At 39.7% G+C, this 26200-nt stretch overlaps 1 protein-coding gene across 2 annotated transcripts in view; it reads left to right on the top strand.

Moving 5' to 3' along the window:
- Positions 1 to 26200, top strand: part of Plce1 (phospholipase C epsilon 1) — a 284305-nt gene that overhangs the window by 141579 nt on the left and 116526 nt on the right. For both annotated transcript variants that reach the window (XM_078037879.1, XM_013362156.4), the window contains exon 4: positions 12480 to 12796. In XM_078037879.1, coding sequence (XP_077894005.1) covers positions 12480 to 12796 — 317 coding nt within the window. The remainder of the gene's footprint in view (positions 1 to 12479; positions 12797 to 26200) is intronic.

The following is a 26200-nucleotide window of genomic DNA, read 5'->3' as shown; positions in this document are numbered from 1 at the left end:
AGGTGGAATTGACCTTGTCAATAAATATCTTCTACTTAAATGATCAAACATAGTCAAAAAATCATTAACTGCATAATAAAATATACAACAGTTCCTGATAGCCTTGTCCATTACTAATTACTTACATGATATGGGTTAAATTCATATCATAAGTATTCAATGAGTACTTGACATAGCATTTGGTCAACAAATGGCATACTGCGAATCTTACAATCTTCCAGGATTGTTGGTCCCATTTCAATTCAAAAGGTGAAATGAACAATTCTGAGTTTACACGTAAATGAAATTCTGGTACCCAAATCACAAAATATGGTTTAAAGTCAAATTGCTTTGGAATCACATGGGTCTGCTCCCAAATTCTGACCCCACCTCTTAACTACCTGTGAACGCTGGGTCAAGTGACTTTTGTTTCTTAGCTATGAAATAGAATAATAACTGGGGCTGGGGTTGTGGCTCAGTGTTAGAGCACTCACCTGGCATGCATGAGGCACTGGGTTTGATCCTCAGCACCACATAGATGTAAAATAAAGATATTGTGTCCACCTAAAACTTTAAAATAAATATTTTTTAAAAAATAGAATAATCGCTATGTTGGCCATAGAGTTGTTTGTAGGACTAAAAGATTCTTAAATAAAATTGATGCTAGGATGTGATTAACTGAGGGGCAGGTTTCATGAATGTTAGCAAGTAATATTATCAGTACCATTATTGTTGCCTTTTATGGGAAAAGAAAGTTTCCAGGTCCATATATGTTTTTTCTCATTAAGTAATTTTGACCTCCCCGAAGTCATTTTTGCAATAATATATTCTAAACCAGAAATATTATGGACTGATTTTCTTTTAATTTATAGAGCTTTTTAATTGATACTCATCTTGTCAAAAGTTGAAAATGTGATTATGATAGCAAACAATAAAAAGTTCATGTGTGTATCTACATTTAATTTAATATTTAAACTTTATATATGTACATATATATTTTTTCTTTAAAACAAACAAATTTTTAAAATTATGATTGTGATTTGAAATCATGGTTACAGTTACATCTCAGTTTGCCACCTGTTCTTGTCCAACATAGAGGTTCAAGTTAGAGCCAGGATAGCAAATATACAATAAATGTCTGTTGGTCTTGTACAAAGCTCTTCTCAGTTCAATTTTAATTAAACATTTAGTATTCATGTAAAAATAAATGTTCATACATATACATAATTACACCAAAACCAATCACTGTAACACTCTCTTTATAGAATAATGGGCAAAAACCACATAGTCATTTCAATGGACAGAAAAAGTATTTGACAAAATCCATCACCCCTTCATGAAAAAAAATCAACAAAATAAAAATAGAAAGGAACTTCACAAACTGATAAAGTGCATCTACACAAAACCCACAGATAATATTGTGCATAATGATGGAAAACTTCTACCTAATATCAAGTACCAGACAAAGATGTCTACTCCTGACACTCCCCTCAATGTTATACTGAAGGTTTTTATCTAGGGCAATTATATAAGAAAAAGAAAGAAATCCATTCAGATTGGAAAAGTGAAGTAAAACTATATTATTGGATAGAATGATGCCATTAATAGACACTAAAACACTACAAAGCTCATCAAGTTGGTAAGATACAAAATCAGTTGTACTTCAATACATTAGCTATGGATAATCCAAAAATGAAAGTAAGGAAATTCCACTTATAAGAGCATGAAAAAGAACAAAATATTTAGGAACAAATAACAAAGGCTTTTTTATGATTTAAAGTTACATCTAAGTAAGACTTGTATAGTTACTCCCACAAAAAAATCTTCATAAGAAATTTTAAAGGACCTAAATGAATGGAAAAACACCCTGTGTTCATGGATTGGAAGACTCAGTACCCTTGAGGTGGTAATACTCCTCCAAAGAGATGTTCAATTTCAACACAGTATCTAAATTTCAGGGGGGGTTGGTGGGGTTTTTTGTTGTTGTGGTGGTGGTGGTTTTACTTTTGCAGAAATTAATGAGGTGGCCCTAAAATTCATATGGAATGTCAAGGAACCCAGAATAGTCAGAAAAAAAATCTTAAAGCAGATTTCTGACTTCAGAACTTACTAGAGATTTACAGTAATCAAAACATTGTGGTGCTGGCACAAAGACTGACATAGAGACCAATGGAATAGAATAGAAAGCCCAGAAATAAATCCTCATATATATGAGTTTAGTAATTTTCAACAAGGATGCCAAGACCCTTCAACAGGGAGGGAACAATCTTTTTGATAAATGATGCTGATATATCTAGGTATTCACGTGCAACAGAATAAAGTTGGACCCTTACCATTCACATACAAAAATTAATTCAAAATAGTTCATAAAACAAATTGGATATAAAACAATAAAACTCTTAGAAGAAAAAAAACAAGGAAAAGTTTCATAACATTGGATTTGGTGATAATTTATTGGATATGATACAAAAATTCATAAGCAAGAAAACAAAGAATAGACAGATTCGATTTCATTGAAACTAAAAACTGTTTTGTACCAAAAGACATTATCAGTAGAGTAAAAGACAACAACAGGAGGGTGAAAATATCTGTGAATTACATATAGTAAGAAATTAACACTTAGAATGTATACAGAACTAAAACCCAACTGTAAAAAAACCAACTAGATTAAAAAATGGGCAAAAGACTTGAATATATTCTCTAAAGAATGTAGACAAATGACTAATAATATTGAAAAGATATTCAATATTATTAGTCATTAGTAAAATGTTAAATCAAAAATATAATAAGTTATCACTTTAAACCTACCAGAATGGATAATCAAAAAGAGAAGGAAGAAAGGGAGGGAGGGGAGGGACGGGACAGGAAAGAAGAAAATGTTGACAAGGATGTGAGAAACTGGATCCTGTATGTACATCCCTGGTGGAAGTTTAAATCAGTGCAGTCATTATGGAAACAAATTGAGCATCCTCAAAACACTAAATACAGAGTTACCATATGATTCAGCAATCCACTACCAGGTATAAGCCCAATAGAAATTAAATGTTCATAATAGCCAAAAATGTAAACAATTGAAATGTCCATCATCTGATGAATAAACTAAACATATACACAGAATGAAATTGGAATTATTCAGTTGTAAAAAGAAATGAAGTACTGCAGCATGTTACCACTTTGATAAACCTTGAAAATATGCTAAGTGAAAGAAGCCAGACACAAAAGCCCACATGTTCTATGATTCCATTATATGTAATGTCCAATCTAAACAAAGCCATAGGAACAGAAAGTATATTAGTAGTTGTCAGAGGCTGATGTGAGACAGAATTGGGAGAGTTAAGTGAAAGCTAACATGTACAAGTTTATGCATTTTGGGGATGATGACTATATTCTAAAATTGACTATGGTGGTGATGGTTACACAACTCTTGGATATATAAAAACTAATGAATTGTACTCTGGTCTCTTGGGAGTTAAATTTATTATTATTATTATTATTATTATTATTATTATTATTATGGTGGGCACCACACCAGAGGGTGCAAATTGCAGGTTAAAAAAAACAAAGCAAAAGTTTCCATTGCCTGAAATGGTTTGATACATGCATAACTCCTAAGTCTCGCCATCAAGATTTCTAAGATGAAAGACCCAGAATTCCTTCTTCATCTTTCAGTTGATGAATTAGCTTTGATGATCAACAGCTAACTATGGAGAGCTGAATAGGTAACAAACATTTGCGTACATTTCCTCATTTTGATGCCCCCATCATCTCTCTGACAGAGCTGTTTAGAACATGCTCAAGGTCATACAGCAAGTCAGTGACTGCACTGGGCTGCGACCCCAAGTCTGGACGACTCCCAGGACCTCACTCACAGCCTCTGGAGTTCACACCCTTTCAGTGTTTCCTTCTCAGAGAGCTTCCCCCAGGAGTTTGCAGCATCTGAGATTCTAGCCACGCTAAGGAAGAGTGATCATGGAGTGGACAGGGAATGCCCCAGGCTGGGAGTCAGGGACCTTGAGTTGTCTAAGGTGGCCTCTCAGAGGCATGGTTTTCCAAACTGTGAAGTGTTGAAAATTCATCCCATCCAGCTTGAGCATTGAGTCCCAGCCCTGCCTCATTCACATACCACTGAGAGATATCAGCCCTACATGGAGACCAAAGGGAAGAAGCCCTTCAAGTCGTGTAGCAGGGTGATTTAGGGGTGCTGGGCCTTGGTGTCAGACCGATGTGGCGCTGGTTCCATCATTGATCTCAGTGTGATGGTGAGCATGGCTTAACTCTCAGTCTAGACATATTGGCTTTCTTCTTTTTTAAGTACTGACTGAGAAATAATGCGCTATATTGATTTGTCTTTTTCATGGAAGACTGAGAATAAGCCAGACACATTCATTGCAAGATTGATCTGTTACTCGGAAAACCAATAATGGGTAATGAGAAAAAAATCACCAATTGACTAACTTTTTCCAAACCCATTACTTCCCTGTTGGAAGCAATTTTCAGCTCTGCCTGAGATAGTGTTTTTAAACCAACTCTGAATCTGTTATAAAATGAAATCGATGTCCTTCTCTCTTGTTTTGTGTAATTGGAAGGACACCATTAAATGTGCTTTTGAGAATCCAATGCTTTAAAAAAGTATCTATAAAGTTCATCCAAAATTAATCTATTTTCAAAAGAAAACAGAGTAGATAAAAGTTTCCTACTTTCTTCCTTAATTGTAACTTGAAGTACTTTTGAAAACAGTATTGCCATTTATGAATATATGACCAGTGTAACGCCACATTATGTTCACCCACAAGAATGGGATCCTAATTAGAATAAGTTATATGCCATGTATGTATAGTATATCAAAATAATTCTACTATCATATCTATCTAAGAAGAATAAATTAAAAATTTTTAAAGGAAAATAATATTGCAGTTTATTAGGAAAAAAAACTGGAACAGCTGGACTAGTTTTTGAACATGGGAAGATTGAAGTTTTGTTCTCTGGGTAAATTTTTCACATGTCACTTTTTTTCTGATTCATTGTTCAGTAGAGTGTTTTTTAAAAAAATTCTTATATACATGACAATAGAATGTATTCTGATACATCATACATACTGGAGTATAACTTCCTATTTTTCACATATCACTTTATCTATTTTTTAAAATACTGATATTACTGGGCACAGTGGCACATGCCTGTAATCCCAGCTACATGGGAGGTTGAGGCAAGATTATAGAAATTAATTATATGTTCTATGACTCTATTTCATAGAACATATAATTATGTTCTATGATCATAAGTTGGAGTCCATCCTAGGGAACTTAGTAAGACTGTCTCAAAATAAAATATAACAAAGGGCAGGGGATATAGCTCAGTGGTAGTACACCTCTGGGTTCCATCCACAGTGCTGAAAAAATTTAAAATATTGTTATATGTGCATTATAAAAAGTTAAGCAATAGAGCCATGTAATGTATAGACACTATTACTAGTTTCATGTGTACTGGATAGATATCAAACATAGACCTGCATTTATAAAATGCTTTTTCTCCCAGTACGATCATGTCTCACTGCTCTAAATTTGCTTTTCTCACCATGTGATTTTTTTTTTCAATTTTAGTCCAGATTAATTTCCCTCACTTTGTCTAGATTTTTTTCAAGAATTTCTTTTGGATAAAATCTTAGAAGTGGAGTTGCTAGGACAAATGAATTGCATGCTTAAATTCTGTTTTGTCTTCAAAGAAAACTGTGTCCATTTTCCCTTTGCTCCACCCCTGACCCACAGACAGTGGGAATGAAAGATAAAGCTTCAGAATCAGGGCCATGAGATAGCTTTTTCCAAGTTTTAATAGAATATAATTTACAATTATGATTGAAAGGTCGCTCAGCTTGGGAAGGTACAGATTTCTGCAAGGTCCTGCCTAACTCTCCAACCTCATTCCTTACCTGGAAAAGAAAAGGGGTGTGTGTGTGCGTGCACTTGGCACTCACACGCACATGTGAGAGAGAAGAGACAGATACAGAGAGAGTCACAGGCACAACAGGTAATCAGGGGACTGTGTCTCCTCTGCAGAACACCTCTTAAAATGCTAAGCATGAAAGAGGGCAGATCTTTTGTTGTAGTCAGATCGAGATTTAAATTCCAGCCTCATCTCATAGAAGCAGGGTGTCTTTAAGTAAATTACTTAACATTTCTGACCTCTGTGGAGTAGGAATAATCACATTCATCTTCCTGGGTTTCTCATGGGAATTAAATGTGTTACTTAATTCCAAGGGCTAATTAATGGTGAGGAGCAAGAGCTAGGTGAATAGCTATTGTTAAAACACTAGAAAAGGATGACAAGCCAAGAGCATCCTGATGAGTTAAGTTTTGAACACTTTTAAAAATATTTTTATTTTATTTTGTAGATGGACACAATATCTTTATTTTATTTTTACTTGGCACTGAGGATCAAACCCAGTGCCTCACGCATGCTAGGCCAGCGCAGTACCTCTGAGCCACAACCCCAGCCCAGTTTTGAACACTTTTGCAGGAAAAAAAAAAAAAACTTGCAGAAGTTGCCAACATTCTAGTTCATGTATGCTGTGTAACATTCTCTGCACCCACATTCTGAAACGCTCTTCTGATTTTCATCATAACACTTTTATCACCTTCCAACATGCATTATCACTCCTATACTTTTTAAAAAATATTTTTTTTTAGTTGTAGTTGGACACAATACCTTCATTTTACTTTTATGTGGTGCTGAGGATCAAACCCTGGGCCTCGCATGTGCTAGGCAAGCACTCTACTGCTCAGCCCCAGCCCCAGCCCCTCATATACTTGATTTATTGTTTATGTGTGTCTTCTTCTAGATATTCTATATGCACAAGGATCATTTTATTATTCACTAAATCCCAATATCAGTGTAGCCTTAAAACAAAGATTGGCACATAGTAGGCACTCAAAAGAATGGATTAATTTCTCCTTAGAATTTCTTTTTTTGTTTTGTTTTTAATCTCTCTCTCTCTCTCTCTCTCTCTCTCTCTCTCTCTCTCTCTCTCTCTCTCTCTCTCTCTCTTAGTTGTAGATGGACACAATACCTTTATTTGTTTGTTTATTTATTTATTTTGTGTGTGTGTGTGTGTGTGTGGTGTTGAGGATGGAACCCAGAGCCTCACACATGCAAAGCAAGTGCTCCACCACTGGACTACAACCCCAGCCCCTCTCCTTAGCATTTCTTAAATCCATTCAGATATACTGGCTGCTACTAAGGCTGGCCCCTGGATACTTGAGTAAGCCCAAGATAGCTCAGCCTTGGCTTAGGGTAACATGGAGTACTGGGCCAGGAGCCAGAATCTTCAGGTTCTCTCTCAGCCTTTGCCAGTTCCAGGGTTCACCACTCACAAGCTGGATTCCTGGGCAAGCCACATAACAACTTGATTGAAGCTTTATAAAAAAAATAAGAGCATCAATTCCTACCTGTGGTAGGAGCAATTACTCCTTCACATTATGCAGAGATTATATGAGAAATTATTTTATAAACTCTAGATGTTCATATGAAACTGTTCAACTCCAGGACTGCAAAACCCCAGCATATGGTTTTCCAAAGAAAGAACTTGGAAGACTCAAAGGAGGAGGTTTGGACATTTTATTACTCGCATGTTCCTTGGCAGTGGCTGGCCAGTATAACAGGGAGGGCTGCCCCTCATCTCTAAGCAGGGGAGTCTATACAGAGTGGGTTGTGTGCCAGGTCATTCTGTTTTGATCCCTACCTAATGGCTGGAAATAAAGGAAGTGGGCAGTTTCCTCTTCCTTACCTACCATAGCACATTCTTTGAAGTCCATCTTCTCTCACCACTAAGAATAACAAACCTCCCCAGGAACCAATGGGTATGAAACACCAAGGGAGACATAGCAAGAAACCCCAAATGCTTTGACTTTTGGTGGGCACCAAAAAGCAAAAGGAGAAATAAATGCAAAACTGAGAAACCTGACAGTTAAAAAAAAAAAAAAAAAAAAAAAGAGGGAGGGGAATCTGTTTAGTTTCATTGGACTCTAGCCCAAGCTGAAGGTTCCTGGATGGGATCAGGATCTGAATCAGCATTGTTTTCATAAGTGCTAAGCCTGGAGGGGAGAAGGTTCCCCAAAGGCACTAGATGAACAAGTATAGGAAAAGCACTAACCAATACCTGGGTATTTGTGGGTTGTGCAATTTGTGTACGACCCCTAGGAATGACAGCTAATTAACAAGGTCAAGGGCTAGCTGAGCTGATCACCAGAGAACAAGGGAGGAGAAGAAGACTCTATGGTCTGGTAGGAGGGCTCTGGGGGATGCTTCATCTTCTCAGAGCAGCACTCCTCAAAGGAAGACTTGGTGTGGGCTTCCTGTCCCTTGAGATGCCAACATCCATGGAAGACCCAGAAGTCTAGGATGCATCTGTGTTTAGTTCTTCCCACCACTCCTGTCTGCCTTTGTTCCTTCATGAGACTCTCTCATTCTCTAGATCCTTCTGGAAAATGAAGCTTCCTTCCATGTTTTCTCGAGCAGTATCCTGCCTCTCTTAGTATAAGCTTCAGCCACAGGAAGCAACTTGCAATTTCCTAAATAAGCCCTCTCATCCTTGGAACCTTACACAGGATTCCAGCAACGGGGCAAACTAAGCTCTTGAGATCACCAATCCCTTAGGCACCATTTCTCCCATTGAGAATTGTGGAGTGTGATAAGAACACTTTTCAGAGACTGTGATTGCCATGCAAAAGACACAGAGACAGACAGCAAGGTTGAGGGAGGCTATGTCACACTACGTTTCTCCCATGGGAATTATTCAGGACTTTGAGAAACCCGACAGTTAAAAAAAAAAAAAAAAAGAGGGATTGGAATCTGTTTAGTTTCATTTAACTCAATATTTCCCCTAAATTACTAACAAAGGAACCGTGTTTTGTATGAATCCAGAGCAATGCACTTTGGAAAATACAGGTTTATAGCATGGGGACATTTTATAAACCCCCAGCAAGGGTGGCAGAGGGCTCATCTGAATTTCTGTATACTCTAGTATCACGCACGTAGTTGTAACGTGATTGAAGTGACGATGGTTCCATGCTGATGGAGAAACAGAGCTGTCAACCCTGTGAGTCCCTGTGAGGTCATTTACCAGATCTCCCTTTAAAGGACAAGGAACCTATTTACACGAAAATCTCTTGACTTGTATCTACAGACTGGAATGCCAGTGTGACAATATGCTGAGTGACCAGGAACACGAGTCCTGGAGTCAAAAAGACCCTGCTCAGGCACCAGCTCTCTAACTTACTACTTCAAGGACCTTATGTGAAGGATAGTTCTCTCATGAATAAAACATGGCTAATACTATGTCCTGAATTAATCCATAGAAAGCACTTAGCACAAGAAGCTTTTATTTAAGCAGGAAAATGGAATCACTTTGTCTCATTATACACAGGTCAAGGCTGTGACAGTACCTGGAAAGATAGCCCTATTCTGCTGTAGAGTGACTATTAACAGAAGACCAAGGGGCTGAGAGCAATGACTATCAATGAGGTGATAATTTTATTTAGCAGAAATTTTCCAAAAATGCTTTCACAAGGGAGCTACATAATCGTGGGCTCTAGGAACATTGCTATACACATGGAGGAAGGGTCAGGTGTCACAGAGTCTTTAATCCATCATCAGGTGTCCTGTGTTGAAGATAGGGAGGTGGGGAGGTGACACACAGCTGAGCACCATGGCAATGTGGCATGTGAAGAGGAAGAAGGAGAGCCCAGCAAGGAAATAAGTGGGACATGATAGCTGCTAAACGTGTGGAACTTGACAGACAGAAAATTATGTTCTGAGAATATTTCTGGGACTTTTCTCTATGGTGAATGGTATAAAATCCCTGCATCATCCTGCTTTAAGGAAATCTACGTTAAAGGCCTGCACCTGTTTCAAGGTCTCTAGCTCTAATTTGTGTTTCCTTTGAGTATAACTGGCGTGCTTATACTGAGATACATGGGGTCACCAGATTTATTAAAGTTACACTAACCAGGCTTCTTTTTTCTTCTTTTCTTCAGTTTTTTTTTAGCTCTCTTTTATTACTATTTCTCACCAGTCACTGAATTTGTCATTCATTGTAACCGCATGTGATTCATATCTCAAGATGTATTGCTACTTGCAATATATCATCTTAATATTCTATATTTTATTGCATTATCTCTTCTCTAATATATTAGATAAGTAAGTGACTGTTTCATAAGATTTGGGAGTTATTTTTATTTCCTCTGTAAAGTACTGTATTTTGAAATCGTGTCTTGGAGCTGATTACTTCTGAGAAGTATTCCAATATGTAGATAATTCCATTGTACATAAATTATCAGTGTCCAGAAACTGCAACCTGCCTCTGTCATCGGGCCACATTCTGATGCAATTTTCAGGAAAGCTAGTCACTTTCTAAACTATTTAGAAAATTGGAGAGTGAAGCCAAGTTGGCTGGATTGGGGCATTTGCCTTATTTTACATTTTTGGAATCTGAGCTTAGAGAAAACCCAATATATTTTGGTAGTTCCCACTTTTTGCTGCAGTAGATTTTTGGTAGTTTGGTCCAAAATGTGGACAAAATGCTTTGAATACATTCCTTATTCACTTATTTGCTTTTCACAATCAAAGAGAATGTTTGTTTGTACATTACAAATTTTATAGCGAAGACAAAACAGAAAGTTTTGCCTGAAACATGTTTACAAGTCCAATTTGCATTAGTAGAGAGCAATGTCACTCAAACTTTAAAGAGTTTGCGGGTTTTTTTTTTCTACTGGCCTGAAAGCATTCCTCAAAAGGGGGAGCAGCTCATTTAATCAAGTAGCAAATACTATCAAGAACTTCCTGTGCAGAGTTTCAAAGGCTGTTAGGCTGCTTAAGAAAGGATGAGTTGAGGGGAAAATATCAGAGCCCAGAACATCAGCACAGGTGTCCTGTCAACATAGTGGTTGCTTTGTTTTGGAAACTGGGGGGAAAAGAAGGACTTCAGAGCTCAGTAATTCAGAGAGAAACAAAGACAGAGACAGAGATCGAGAGACAGAGACAGACAGACAAACATTTGGAGTGATACTTCCAAAGATTTCTGCAGTGGAGAGAGAAAACGAATCCTGGAATATTGAGGAGATCTGAAGGTCAAGGAAGTCCTTCTGTGGACATCACTATTACCCAGAATCCAGTTCTGATGACAGGTAGGTGGCCAGTAGCAGTGTTGTCAGAAGAAAGATGGACTTATTTTAGCAAGGGGCAGTTAAGGGTTTTGTAAGAAAAGGAAGGGATGTAGGAAAGATTTGGAGCAAATAACATGTGCAGGAGACCCCCAGGAAGGTCTGCCGAGAAGGAAAGACTTGCTTTGTTTAGAGAAGGAGGGCAGTTTGGACTCTAGGGCAATATTTCCTGAAGAGATTTCAAGGACACTGACCACACAGAATGATGTCGTAGATACTATATGCAGCGTGGCTCTGGGGAGCACTAGGTTAAGCTGCTGTAAATGAGTTCTTTGCTACAGGGCCCATGAGAGCCCGTGACAGTGCACCAGTGTGCCTCATATTTCTCCAGGAAGAGATGTGTGACATGAATCTGTGACATGAATCCCTGACTTTTTTCATGACTACAAAAATGTTTTTTCTTCCAAGTACCAGTCTTCTGAAGATTGTACTTGGGGAAACTCTGTTCTAGGGTGCATCATAGATTTTTCCAAGTTTGTTGAATGAATGAATGGATGGATGGTTAAGTAGATGAATTAGTGAATAAGGGAACGTGATATAGGCGGGAATAAAGAGGCAGACTGGGATAGTGTCAAAATAAAAAGAAAGCATGTATGACTAAGAGGATCGTTTTGAGCCTAGGAATTCCTACCTTTGGTACTTCTATCTAATGTACCTGCCACTTTCTCTTCTGCTTCTCTCTGCCACCTTCTCCCTTCCAGTTGTAGACCAGGGAATAAGACTGATTTATTTAAATACATTTTATTACTCATTCCTTCTTTACTTTTATAGGTAGTCCTACTCTTGCAAACTCCCAAATGGACCTCAGTGAAATCAAAATTTCTGAAGGCATAGAGTTGGCAGAATACACCTTGAAGTTTTAAATATTTGTTCAGAGGGGTCTCCAGGTCACCTAATGCTTACATGAAATAAACACATTACATGTATGACTTTCCTTCCATTTCCATTTTAATTGTCTGTACCCTCACCTACCCAAACTTCTTTTCTCTTAGCAAAGGAAGATAAAGAAGCAAATGGTACTCTACAGAGTGTTATAGTGAACTGGTTGAAGAATGATATGCCAGATTAATAGTGTTTCTAAAAATGGAAAACTATGCCCTCTCCCCACTTCATGGAGGTGGGAGGACAGCAGGACAAATATCAGAAAGGTCTCCAGATAAGCAAGATAGTTCACCCATCAAGGATTTGGCTAAGAAGCCTGCAAGGTTTTGAATGGCTCTCAAGCAAGTGTCTCTTGTCAGGGATACCATCCCTCGCGTAACCGTGACTTCTGTCACTTTATTTCAGAACGCCAACTAGGGACCTCTATGGCCAATTCCAACGCCTTCCCTTCAAGTTCAGCTGGAATCAGCAAGGAGCTGATCGACCTGCAACCCCTCATCCAGTTCCCGGAGGAAGTCGCCAGCATCCTGACAGAGCAGGAGCAGAATATTTACCGAAAGGTCCTGCCAGTGGACTACCTTTGCTTCTTAACCCGGGACCTGGGCACACCGGAATGCCAGAGGTCCCTGCCCTGCCTCAAAGCGTCCATCTCGGCATCGATTCTCACCTCTCAGAATGGAGAGCACAATGCCCTCGAGGACCTTGTGATGCGATTCAATGAGGTAAGGAGCCACTCTGGGCTGTTTCTAAGTGTATTTCTTCTCTGATTCCCACTGCCTCCCACCACTTCCATGGGGGCTGCTGCTTTTCTCCAGGCAGTGAGGCGACCACACTGTCTTCCTCCCTGTGCTGCACTCTGCCTGCCCTCGTGTCTGACTGATCTCATATCTCCATTCCCTGTCACTGTTGAGGGCGCCAATTCTTTTCCCTTTGGACAACCAGATTTTTCAACCCCTAGACACCACTCTGCCCAGTCCCACCCAAAGTTTTAAGACTGGTGTCTCAATTTTGATTTTCAACAACAGGATCCCTGGCCACACCTGTCTAGCCCACCCCACTTTCCCACTGTCAGGAGCCCTCAGCAGAAACTTAAAAACCAACATGACTGGGGGTTCCCACTTGGGAAACTATGGGAAATTTGCCCCACTCCTCTCTCTGCAGCCCATGAAAATTCTCAGCCCCAAAAGTCACTCACACCACAACCTCTGAGACCAAGCCAAAAGTCAGTCCTAAAGAGGACAGATGTGACTGGAGTCTGGGAACATTTGAGATGGAGCATCTCTATGGGCTTTAGGGATTCCCAGAGAGGAAAGAGTCCATGGCTGGCATCCCTGTGGCCCTGGAGCAAGGAGGAGGGACAAGGAGGACAAGTGGGTTTCCATGCATACTGGAGGCTGGGCATACTACAATTTGAGGCTTAAAGGACTCTGTCTGTCCATAGTGTAGCCATAGACTGAATTTTCTGTTCTTTGTATTTTGTTTTAAACTTAATGTGTGTTTTTCCTTGAATATTAAATCACAGAATTTTAATCTGGGTATTATTGGTTATTGATTGGTTGAATTCCACAGACACAGTAGTATCTTACTTTAGTCAGTTAGTAAATTCTACCTAATGCTCCAAGGACAACCAGCAACAACAGAGGATCCTGTTGTTGTCCTTTTTAGATGTTCATGACAGTGGAGTATATTTTGAAATATTATACATAGGTGGAGTATAACTTATTCTAATTAGGATCCATCAACCTTTGTTACTTTGTAGCTCATTTTACAGCCTCCAGAACTTGCTGGTGAAGACTCTGGTGTTTAAATGTCAGTGACAATGGTAGGCCCAGTGGATGCAGAAAGTGTGAGAGACTGAGCCCAACAATCAGTTCCATGTCTAGAGAGACCAGCCATGTTCCTCAAAAAGACACTTGTCATCCCCAGGAGAAGCTGGTACCCGTCTCGCGCTGTAATGCCAGCCACTTTACGTGGACCACTTACTAGCGCCTCACAGCAACCTTGGATGACAGACATTGTCGTGAGCCCCACAGTACCACTGGGGAAACTGAGGTGTGAGAGACAGTTTTTTGCTCAAGGTTACACAGGTGGTGAGTGGCAGTTGTGAGTTTCAAACCCTAATAATCAGGCCCCAGAGGCTGGGTTTTGAACCACTGCAGTACCTTGCCTCTCACCTGCATCAGGCCCCACTCCAATAGGGTATTAGACAGAACTCTGGGAGTACACAGAGCGCCAGCAAACAGCACTGCCCCAGAGTTGTTTTTTAAAACGAATCTCCTGACATTCTCGACTTTCCTTACCAATAAAAATGGAGTGGAAAATGAAAGTTCCCGTAAATGGAGAGATTTTATTGGTGTATTTTACTGCATTTTGTGAATTATTTTAAACTTCCAGATCTACTCTCACAATTTTAGGACCCTATTCTTGTCTTTTTTTTTTTCTTTTTCTCAAATTGACCTGAACTTAAAAGCAAATCGCTAGAACTTTTAAAATCTAATTTTAAAGTAAACTTGGCTTTCTTCCACTCACTGCCATAACCTTGGGAATCAAAGATGAATCAGTGATTTCACTAATTCAGTGCTGGTGATGATCTGAGCCACAGCTGGGTTGGGGCACGCTTTGGACTATCTCTGAAAATAGTTTAGCTAAGCAACTTCGGAACGTAAACAAGATTTCTGGGAAAACACTTAAACTACTTAAAAGAACAGACTGTTTTCAAGTATTCTCAAGGATCTATTTTCATACAAATTGTGGGGATGCTGATTAAAAATCAGTCTTAAGTCATCATAGTCCAAACCCAAACGATCTCCACAAGACAACACTGAGATAGCTAAATTCATGTCTGTGTGTGTGTGTGTGTGTGTGTGTGTGTGTGTGTGACTAATTAAAATTGCAATGACAATAATATAAGAGAGATCCGTAGGAGTAGAGCAAGCCAATTAGGGGAGGGAGGAGGAAAGGGATTTCTCTTGGAAATGAGATTGATCAAATTATGTTATGTGACTGTATAAATATGGCATAATGAATCCCCACTATTTTGTATGATTATAATGCACCAATTTTAAAAAGAAAAAAACCTTTTCTACGTTAAGGTATAAAAGCTGTATTACATTAATAGAGAATTTTAAAATTCAGATTTTCACCTCTTTAGAATGGTCTTGCTTCCAAATTATCATGGCTTTCCACACTGGAAAGAAGGGAAAAGAAAGGAGCATGTATCTATTTAGTAGCTGGTCTCTCTGGCCTGGACATTTTCACATTTTCTAATCTCATTTCATCCTATTACAGTTGACTTTATCTTTGTCTTATAGATAAATAAAGTGAGGTTTAGACAACAAATAAATAATGATAGTGTTGGATTCTGACCCATAGAGTAAAATAAATATTTCTGAGTACATACTGATATAAATAAATATCAAATCAATCAATCAATGTGGCAGGGGGCATAGGTCTTACTACAGATAAGAATTCCAATTAATAAATGGAGGAGGAAGGGGGAAACAGGAAATCATCATTAAAACATGACAGTAACAATTATTGCAGGCAAGTACCACTGATGAACTCTAAAATTATTGGGTGAAAAATAAATTTGATGAGAGACAGGATATTTGCATAGTCTCAAAGCATCTCTCTACCAGATACTTATTAATTACAAAGGGAAAATAGTACAGTGGAGAAAACCAGCAGCAGACACTGGCTCAACCAAGGGTCAAAGTCAATGTGCCAGTAATAATCATCTGAGCCCCCTGATAGCATGTGCTAAGAGGGGTGAGACACCCTCTCATGGCATTCTTGTTAAGTGCTTACCTTAATCGAATCATGAGAAAGCATCAGGATATCCCAAATGGAGGGACATTCGACTCTTTTTTAAAAAGTGGCAAGGTCAGGGCTGGGGATGTGGCTTAAGCAGTAGTGCGCTCGCCTGGCATGTGTGCGGCCCGGGTTCGATCCACAGCACCACATACAAACAAAGATGTTGTGTCTGCCGAAATCTAAAAAATAAATATTAAAAAATTCTCTCTCTCTCTTTAAAAAAAAAGTGGCAAGGTCTTAAAAGATAAGAAAAATACAAGGGACTGTCAAAACCAGAGGAGACAAGGAGATATGACTACTTAATGTGTTGTAGAGTCCTATTGATCCTGGGCTAGAAAGAAGACATGAATGGAAAAACTGGTAATACCCTATGAAGGCTTGTAGTTTAGCTAGTATTACTATATCAATGTTGATTTCCTGCTTTTTAAACATTTTTATTTTTTGTAGTTTTAAATGGACAGCATGTCTTTATTATTTTTATGTGGTGCTGAGGATTGAACCCAGTGCCTCATGCATACTCGCCAAACACTCTGCCACTGAACTACAGCCCCAGCTCTGATTTCCTGGTTTTCATACTTGTACTTTTCTTGTGATCGATTTTAACATTAAGAGAAGCTGGGTGAAAAGTATACAGGAACTATTTGTGTATTTGTGTGTGCTATTTTTGCACACTTTCTGCAAATCTAAAATTACTTCAAAATAAAAAGCTTTAAAATAAAGTAATGAGCTCAGAGAGGTCGAGTTACTTGTCCCAGGTCACAAGTAGCTGTGTGGTTATCACAATCCAGATCTGTCTTCTACAGTCTATCTTTTCTTACCCAGCAGACTCTCTACTTGTTAACTGATCAAGTTTAAGTTTATAATAAAACTAGAATTGCAGACGTAGAATTTAATTAGACTTGGGTGTCCTTTTCCATGTTCTCTTTCTACTTTTCCCTAAATCCCCTGTGCAGTCTGTCATGTCCTGTTCCTCTTTGTTTCTCTTTCTATCCAATTTCCCTACTACCTAGACTTCTGCCATCCCTCCCTCATTCATTTATTCACTCACTTGAGGCTTATTTATTGTGAACCTACTATGCTGTAACCTTTTCTTTTTTCTCACTGGTGCATCAAACATTTTTTAATTAAGAAATTAAAAATATTTAATGGAACTTGATAACATCATCAGCCCACAACTGGTCCGTTAAGTTGGATAAACAAAATAAAGGCACTTTCCTCAAAGGGAGGGAAAATGTCTAGTCCTTGGAATGTTATAGAGAACATCAGCCCTGGTGCAGGAGCGCTGGTCACGCGGGGGAGACCTGTGTGCATTTGTCCGTGCCTTCAGTCATTCTGCTCCCGTTTATTCTGCACTTTTTAGAAGGAGAGCAACGTGGTGGATGTTCTCTCAGGAAAGTAAATAACAGTCTGCGGCTGCCAGGAGCTACCAGGCGCGGACACAAATAGCTACCAAAAAAGGCAGAAAGTCGGGCAGTTGTGAGTGGCACAGACAGTGCAGCTGAGGCGTGGAGGTGGGTGATCAGAACCCCTGCTGAGCTCTGGCATCTGGAGCTGGGCCTTGAGAGGTGGGAAGGATCCCCGGGAAGGTCAAGGAGAAGGGGGACACTGAGAGAGGAAGACGACCAATTTTTGTCATGAGCAAGACTGGTGGCTTAGGGAGGCAGCTTGCTCTTGCTTTTCAGCAGAACATGATCCTGAGCTGGAGTTTCCCACATTCTACCACCTCTTCACACGACCACTTAACTGTAAGGAGGGGAATAGGAAGAGAATTCCTGATTATACAACCTGGGCGCAGGTTGTATGATGTTTGTTCTTAGAAAAGTAAGGCTAAATGCAGTTTAAGGTATGACCATGAAATAATTGAAAAGGTTTAGCTGACATTAAGGAAGGCTAGGAAAGAAATCATTAAAAATCAGTTTGGATGGTGGCTTGGAAGCAGTGTTTCTCTCTGTCCCCTTCTCCTGCCTTCCAAGACTGTGGTATGCCTTAGAGATGCTTCTTACAGGTGATCTCTCTTTCTCCTTGAAAATAAACAGAGACCCATGGGAGGGGGCAGTTCTCAAGCAAGTAGGAGTCAAAATCTGTGCTCAGGGCAGGCCCAGTCCTGGGTTGCTTGGTGTGGGAGACTGGTCTTCCTGAACCCTCTTAACCTGGACCCATCTCTCTCTAGCTGTATTCTTGACCTGAGGCTCCAAGGAGCCAGTGTTCTCTCTCCCTCTGGATGAGCAACCTCTCTTCTGCCCACCCACGAAGTATCTTGCTTTGACAGTCTCAAAGCATCTTGTTCTTTCCCGCCTCCTTTTCCTTCCTCTATCCAGCCTCTACCTCTAGCCCGCCCTCCTTTTGATCTTACTTTTAAAAAATTCCTCTGACAATAAATTGCAGAGCCATTTATCTTTTCTAGAAGAAACAGAGAGGCATTTATTTTTTCCTGTGTCTTCTTGACCAAAGAGCTCACAGGCAGCCGAGAAGAGATAAGAGGCAGCTAGAGACTGAAGTTCACCCCCTCGCTTGCTCGCCTCTTTTCCTCAAGGAGAGGATTCGGGGGCCACAGTTCCGAGTCTCCAGTCTTCAAGCCTCGTGCCCCCTTCACATAGCCTCTTCCCTTGTTGTGTTGTGACTGCCTTAGGATCTTTGGGGTTGGAACATTTCATTGTCTGCATCTACAGGATCTGTCACCAAAGTGACTCTTTGGCCCCATCACCTGTCACTGCCTACACCACTGCCCGGTACTCTTCTAAGTCACAGATAGTTGACTTTTTTTCAGCTTCAAGAGGCCATTAGCGAGTTCACTTTTTCCTATGCCTTGAGAGGACAGTCAAGTGGTTCTTGGCAGAACCATTTGTGTAGCCTCCTCTTTCAGACCAGCTGGTGCAAGGGCAGGTCGTGAGCCTGAGACTGAGGCCCACCCACAGCAACATGGGAACCCCAGCAGCCTCTGTGGGCCTGTGGCTCTGGGTCCTGCTGGTCGTTCCCCACCCCCATTAATGGGCAGTTGGCGGGAACATTAATCAAGCTGCTTCCGCCAGCCTCACAGACGCAGGCAGCCCAAAGCCACGCTCACTTGGTGCTCGTTCCTGCCATCTGGTAGGTTTCACCAGATGTCGGTTCAGCAGTTTAAAGGCCACTCCATCCATAAAGAATGCCAGGATGACGCTTAGCTCCCCGGGAAAGAACAGTAAGAATAAGTAAATCATCTGGCCAGAGAAAAGTCATTTAAACTGGGTCCTTCCCGCCAGAATCCCTCCCGTATATACTTCCCAATTGATGATGACCAGTTTGGCACATTGCAGCATCTAGGAGTCTGCCTGGTCATCACTCAGGAAAGACCATTTCTGCACAGAAGGCAGACAGCAGAGCATATGATAGTGGTCTGGACAGGGGCAGTGTCCTCATGTCCAAATACGTTCCTTCACTTGAAATGTTTTGGAAAAATTATTAGTTCTGAATTTGTATATTGAACTGTGTTAAGAAGAGTTTCCTATCAAAGCTTTCTTCCCTTTTTATAAAAGCAGACAGCCCGGCAAATCATCTGTTACGGCAGCTGTTTAGACTTTCTTCCTCCAACAGGAGCTCCTGGGGTAAAGTGCTAAAAAGGCCCCAGGGGAAGGGAAATCTCAGCTCATCCTGGAAGACCTCATTTCTCCTTCACAAAAGCTTGTGTCCCCAGAGGTGCACCTCTGAGAGCAGATGTTGCATCCTTTCCCTAGACCACTTCACTGCATATGCCAAGGTTAACAGACATTTCACTCCAGAGTTTCTACACTAGAAAACCCAGTAGGCTTGGCCAGGAGTGGTGGCACATGCCTGTAGTCCCAGCACTGGGGAAACTGAAGCAGGAGCATCTCTTGAGTCCAGGAATTTGAGACCAGCCTGGACAACATAGCAAGACCTTGTTCCCCATCTCAAAAAAAAAAAAGAAAAAAAGAAAGAAAGAAAGAAAGAAAGAAAGAAAAAGAAAATCCAGTATGCAGTTACTCCACAGAGGCTCAGCCTTGCAGTGAAGCATTCTAAGAGCAAGCTTAGTTGAAGCTGATTGACAGTAAATCATGTTTCATGGTTCTTGGCACTCTGCACCCCTGGACTCCCCTCATTTACAATAACACTCAGCAAATGGCAGGTGAGAAATAAGAGAAGCACGATGGCACCTCATCATACAGGGTACAACTCTGGAGTAAGGCTGCCTGGGTACTAATCCCCTTTCCCAGCCGTCTAACCTGGCGCCAGTTTCCTAATCTCTCATCTTTACATGAGAGTAATAATAGTGCCTACCTCAGACATTTTATATGAGTAGTCAGAGACATGACATTTAAAGCACTTAGCAGAGACCAAAGGCACAGTGAGGATTCAATGTTAGTCCCAAAAAAAGAAACTAAAATAGCTGCATTTTCAAAATAACCAATGATATCAAATTCCATTATAATTTTGCTATGATGATAATCACCAACCACAGGTGGTGGAGGCGCAGAGAGATGAAGTAATAATCTATGGTTTCCGAGTGAGGATTTCAGACAGATATTCTGACTGCCAGATCCAGCTGCTCATTGATATTCAATCAAGAGCTGAAGGGTCTTCTGCCTGAACTTGGTTCTCTTACCCTGAATGAAATCATTTTCTTCACAGCAAGACTCCACACCAGAGTCCTGAATTCTTGAGGAATTCAACCTGTGTAATGCTGTTGACTTCCTTTTTGACTTCAGCCCTTGCAGTCCCTTTCTGATGTTAAAAATGTAGCACTGCCTTGGAATTAAGAGCCTGGTTCTTGAAATGGGGAGGATTTATTGGAAGCACATTTTATTCTGTTTAAAGCACTCATCCAGTTAACATTGCAATCCTGAGACTGGTCGGAATAAGAATGGATCCGGTGGAAATTGGGAAATACGTAAGGATTTTGACATATGTGAACAATATTATTACTACTATGATCATCATTATTATTATCAGAAATGCTAAACATGACTCAGAGAAACAGTATAGCAGCTCCCCAAGGCCCATCTCCTGGGCCATCAGGTCACTTAAATGACCCTGAACACCATGGGTAAACTTCAGGCAGATACTGGAGTTTTGGAGCCTCTTTCCAAGACTGCAGTAGCTAACCCTATTAGGATGTTGAATTCAGCTCTTTGTAAAGCCACTGTCTGCACATGTAAGAACCAAGGAGGAATGTATTTACATTTTGCCAAGGATCTGTATCTCCCAAAAGACTTAAACATGCATAAATCCAGTTGCTGTCTCAGTATTTCCCCTGGGTGTTTGTTTGTTTGTTTGTTTTTCTCCCACTAACAACTTATGTACTAAATGCTTAAGTACTAAATGTGCAGTATGGTACAGAAAAAGAACAAGACAGGCAAAGTCCTTGCCTTCACAAAGTTAAGGTTTAATAATGTCTAAAAAGCATCTCAAACATAGCTAGAATTCTGTTCCCCAGTTGACACAGCACCCAGTGTTTTCCCTGCTCATCCAACTCAACCATCCTCCCCACTTTAGCCAAAATCTTCAAGTCTTCCCAGGCACTCAAGTCAACAACCGAGGGATCATCCTTGGGCTTTTCTCAAACTCCCAACCATCTTTACCATCAGCAAGTCTCATTAGCTTGATGATACATCCTGAGTTGGATCTGTCTTTGACATTTCACCTGCTACCACCTCATAGCCAGCCTTCCACAGGCATGTGCAAAATCCATTCTCCGCCTGCAGCCAGAATGGTCTCTCTTTTATTTTTTTATTTTTCATTTGTTCTAATTAGTTATACATGACAGCAAAAATGCATTTTGATTCATTGTACACAAATGGAGCACAACATTTCATTTCTCTGGTTGTACGTGATGTAGAGTCACACCATTTGTGCAATCATACATGTACCTAGGGTAAAGATGTCCATCTCATTCCACCATTTTTCCTACACCCTTGCCTCCTCTCCTCCTTTTGCTCCCCTCAGCCCAATCCAAAGTTCCTCCATTTTCCCCAGCCCCCCCATAATGGATCAGCATGAGTGGTCTCTTATGAAAGTCACCTCCTCTGCTGAGCCTCCATGGTGGCTCAAGACCTTGCGTATTTGCTCCCGCCTACTTCTCCCACCCATCTAACTTCATGCTGCTCACCCATCTCTCTGGCTGTGTTACAGCCACACAGATCTTCATTCTGTTTCCTGAACATGCTGAGCTAGTTTTCTCCACATCACCTCTGTACTTATTGTTCCCTCTGCCTAAGACCTTCTTCCCCAGGTTGTACCACAGGGGCTGCCTTCTCTTGATCATATCTTAGTTCAAAAGTCCGCACTTGCGCTTTTTTCCCCCCTCTATCTCCTTAGACTAGAAATTTTTCTACTTTGTTCATGGCTTTATGTCTGGTTTCTTGCATTGTGCCAGCTATATAATAGATGCTCAGTAAATATTTAATTAATGAACAATGCTAATTGGTATTATCAATTATTTATTTAAACCATGTGAGGGGCTGGAGGTGTAGCTCAGTGGTAGAACACTTGCCTAGCATGTGTGAGACACTAGGTTCAATCCTCAGCACCACATAAAATTAAATAAATAAATAAATAAAATAAAGGTATTGTGTCCATCTACAACTGAAAAAAAAAATTTTTTTAAACTGTATGAGAGATGATAGAGAAGCACTGTGAATTAGTGAGAAGAGGATGGTTCTATTGTGCTGTCTGGGTATGAGTCCAACTTCTGTCACTTTCTCACTGTGGGTCCCAGGGTGAGTAAGCGATATAAATTGATTTCAGCTTCATATTTCTTCATCTATAAAATTAGATAATTGTATCAATTTCACATGGTTATTGGAACACTTAAGATAATGTATATAAAATCACTAAGCACAGGATAGGTTCTCAGTAAATGGTGAAGTGTGATTCGTGCTGTGCAAAGACTGTGCAAACTAGGAGAACTGAACAGTAAAGTCATGCAGGCTCAGCCCCTTGAAGATGTCCAAAGGTCCCAGGGCTTTGGAGGGCAGGCAGGCTTTCCCAGACATTGTGACAGTTTGGGAGATAAGGCTCGGTGCTCACGTCACTCATTAAATGCAGGCTTCCCTCTCTCCCTTGTGCTTCTTACCCAGATTTTGCTAAAAACTTTCAGACAGACTTTCTTCTATTTCAAGAAGCTCAATGTGATGAAGTCTTTGAAATTCCTTCCTAAGCCAAACTGAAATCTTCTTCCTTATAAATAAATTTAAGTCTGTTAAATTTTAATTTTGGGACATTGAAGTCTATCAAAATAATTTTGAATTTTAATTCAGCTATGTGTTGAATAAGCTATTACTCCCAATTTTTTTTCATATTCAGGTTTGATAAATATATCTTATGTCTATGTATTCAAATTGTTGGTAAGAATGTCAAACCAAATGGGAACAGATAGAAAGCCTTATGGCATATCACTAGGAACTGCTCATCAGTCCATTTTTTGCAAAAGTATTTGTAAGCTAGAAGTGAATCTCCTTAATTCCACAATTATCCAACAAATATCTCTCCATTTTTTCTCTACCATAACTTGTGATACTCACGAAACACCTTCCTAAAACCAAGACACACGGTAAATATGCAAGTGAAGTTATCCTATTAAAAGGAAAGAAAAATGATTAATTTGGCAACCACTTGAGGATGTGTCATTTTTCTTCCATATATTTATAGATGTTGAATGAGAAATAACAAAACTGCAGTTAATTCTGTGCATTGCTCTGGGCACTGTGACAGACACTCTGAGATTCCTAATCACATTTCACTTTCACACAACCTTGAAAGGTGGACTCATTGCTTTATTTTGCAAATAAGGAAATCAAGATTTAGAAAGGTTACATAGTTTGCCCAATATTACAAAAAAAAAATAGCTAAGCTAAGATGAAACTCAGGCTTTTGCTGACCCAAAAGGAAGCCCAAATTCTTTGTTACATTGCTATACCTATAATACTATATCTAGTTGCGAAAGAAATACTGGTTATAGAATGCCATCAATAAAGAAATGGGGGCATTGAATGCTGGTTAGTTTGAGTGATTTCAGGCAAAACAAGTGAGACCAGGACCAGCGTCTCCCAGTAAGTGTTGAGGGATGTGGTTGAGCATTCTGTGGGAAGACAGTGTCCCTGGTCTAAGATACAAGCGGCATGCTGGGCAAACAATGATAAGTAAGTTGTTTTTTCATTGTGGAACTCTGTATATCATTTGTTATGTTAACATACATAGGGGCAGGTACTCACTACAGAGCTGATTTGGGGAACCCTATGGTAGGGGTGGAGATGGGTCTGAGTCTTGAGGCCTCCACCTGCCCCCAAGTCCCCCAAGAGCCAGAGAAGGAACAAGGAGGGAAGTGAGCATTCTATGGCAAACCAGAGCAGGACAGATGCTGTGGACCATGAGGTCTGGCTCCCTCCTGGCATATGGGTCTGGCCATAGAGACTTACAATATGAGATTTTTTTTTTTTTGGCATTTGGTTTTTTGTTGTTGTTGTTTTGTTTTTTATTAATTATTTTATTTTATTAATTAATTTATTTTAATTAGGTATATATGACAGTAGAATGCATTTTGATTCATTGTACACAATTGCAATACAACTTTACATGTCTATGGTTGTACATGATATAGCATCACACATATGTGCAGTCATACATGTAACTAGAGTAATGATGTCCATCTCATTCCATCATCTTCCCTGGCCCCATGCACCCTCCCCTTTGTCCAGTCAAAGTTCTTCCATTTTTCCCATACCTCCCCTCTACCCATTATGGATCAGCATCCACTTATCAGGGAAAACATTTGGTATTTGTTTTTTGGGATTGGCTTACTTTGCTTAGCATGATATTATACAACTCCATCCATTTACCTGCAAAAGCCGTAACTTTATTCTCTTTTAATGCTGAGTAATATTCATTTATCTATCTATATATATATGTATAATATATACGTATATATATATATATACATATATCACAGTTTTTTTATCCATTCATCTGTTGAAGGGCATCTAGGTTGGTTTCACAGTTTAGCTATTGTGAATTGAACTGCTGTAAACATTGATGTGGCTGCATCACTATAGCATGCTGATTTTAAATCCTTTGGGCTTCAACTAAGAGCGGGATAGCTGGATCAAATGGTGGTTCCATTCCAAGTTTTCTAAGAAATCTCCATAATGCTTTCCAGACTGGTTGCACCAATTTGCAGTCCCACCAGCAATGTATGAGTGTGCCTTTTTCCCCTACATCCTCCCACCATTTATTGTTGTCTATATTTGTGATAACTGCCATTCTGACTGGTGTGAGATCAAATCTTAGAGTAGTTTTGATTTGCATTTTTCTAATTACTAGAGATGTTGAACGTTTTTTCTTATATTTGTTGATCAAAGAAGAAAGACCTTAGAAGATGGAAAGATCTCCCATGCTCTTGGATAGGCAAAATTAATATTGTCAAAATGGCCATACTACCAAAAGCACTATACAGATTCAATGTGATTCCAATTAAAATCCCAACATCATTCCTTAGAGAAAGAGAAAAAGCAATCATGAAATTCATTTGGAAAAATAAGAGACACAGAATAGCCAAAGCAATCTTTAGCAAGAAGTGGGAAGCAGGAGGCATCACATACCAGACATTAAACTATACTACCAAGCTATAGTAACAAAAACAGGATGATATTGGCACCAAAAACATGTATTGAAGAAAAGATAGCCTCTTCAACAAATGGTGCTGGGAGAACTGGAAATCCATATGCAACAAAATGAAAATAAACCCCTATCTCTCACTATGCACAAAACTCAACTCAAAGTGGATCAAGGACCTAAGAATTAGTCCAGGAACCCTGCACCTAATAGAAGAAAAAGTAGTCCCAAATCTTCATCATGTCAGATTAGATAAGACTCGTATTGCACAATAAATAAAATCAAGAATTAATAAATGGGATGAACTAAAAAGCTTTTTCTCAGCAAAAGAAACAATGAAGCTAACAGAGAGCCTAAATTTGGGAAGCAAATTTTTGCCACACACATGTCAGATAGAGCACTTATCTCCAGGATATATGAGGAACTCAAAAAATTTAACACCAAAAACAAATAAACAAACAAACAAAAAACCAAACAATCCAGTCACTAAATGGACTAAGGAGGTGGACAGACACAATGTGAGATCTTAATCTATGGTTCAGATTCCACAAACCTCACTTGAGCCCAAGTTTCATTACTTCTCATCACACCTCTTACTTTAAGAGTTACACATACACTAAAATCCTGTGTCCATCATTAGGGTAGAAAACATGCAGGACTGGCCCTGGACTAAGGGCAGCCAAGAAGTTTGTTGACATCTCCAGGGCCACCAC

Source organism: Ictidomys tridecemlineatus, chromosome 1, assembly GCF_052094955.1.
Source record: "Ictidomys tridecemlineatus isolate mIctTri1 chromosome 1, mIctTri1.hap1, whole genome shotgun sequence".
In the NCBI taxonomy this organism is placed as follows: Eukaryota; Metazoa; Chordata; class Mammalia; order Rodentia; family Sciuridae; genus Ictidomys; species Ictidomys tridecemlineatus.
The sequence above is the reverse complement of the archived record's forward strand: the minus strand, read 5'-3'. Positions and strand labels throughout refer to the sequence as shown.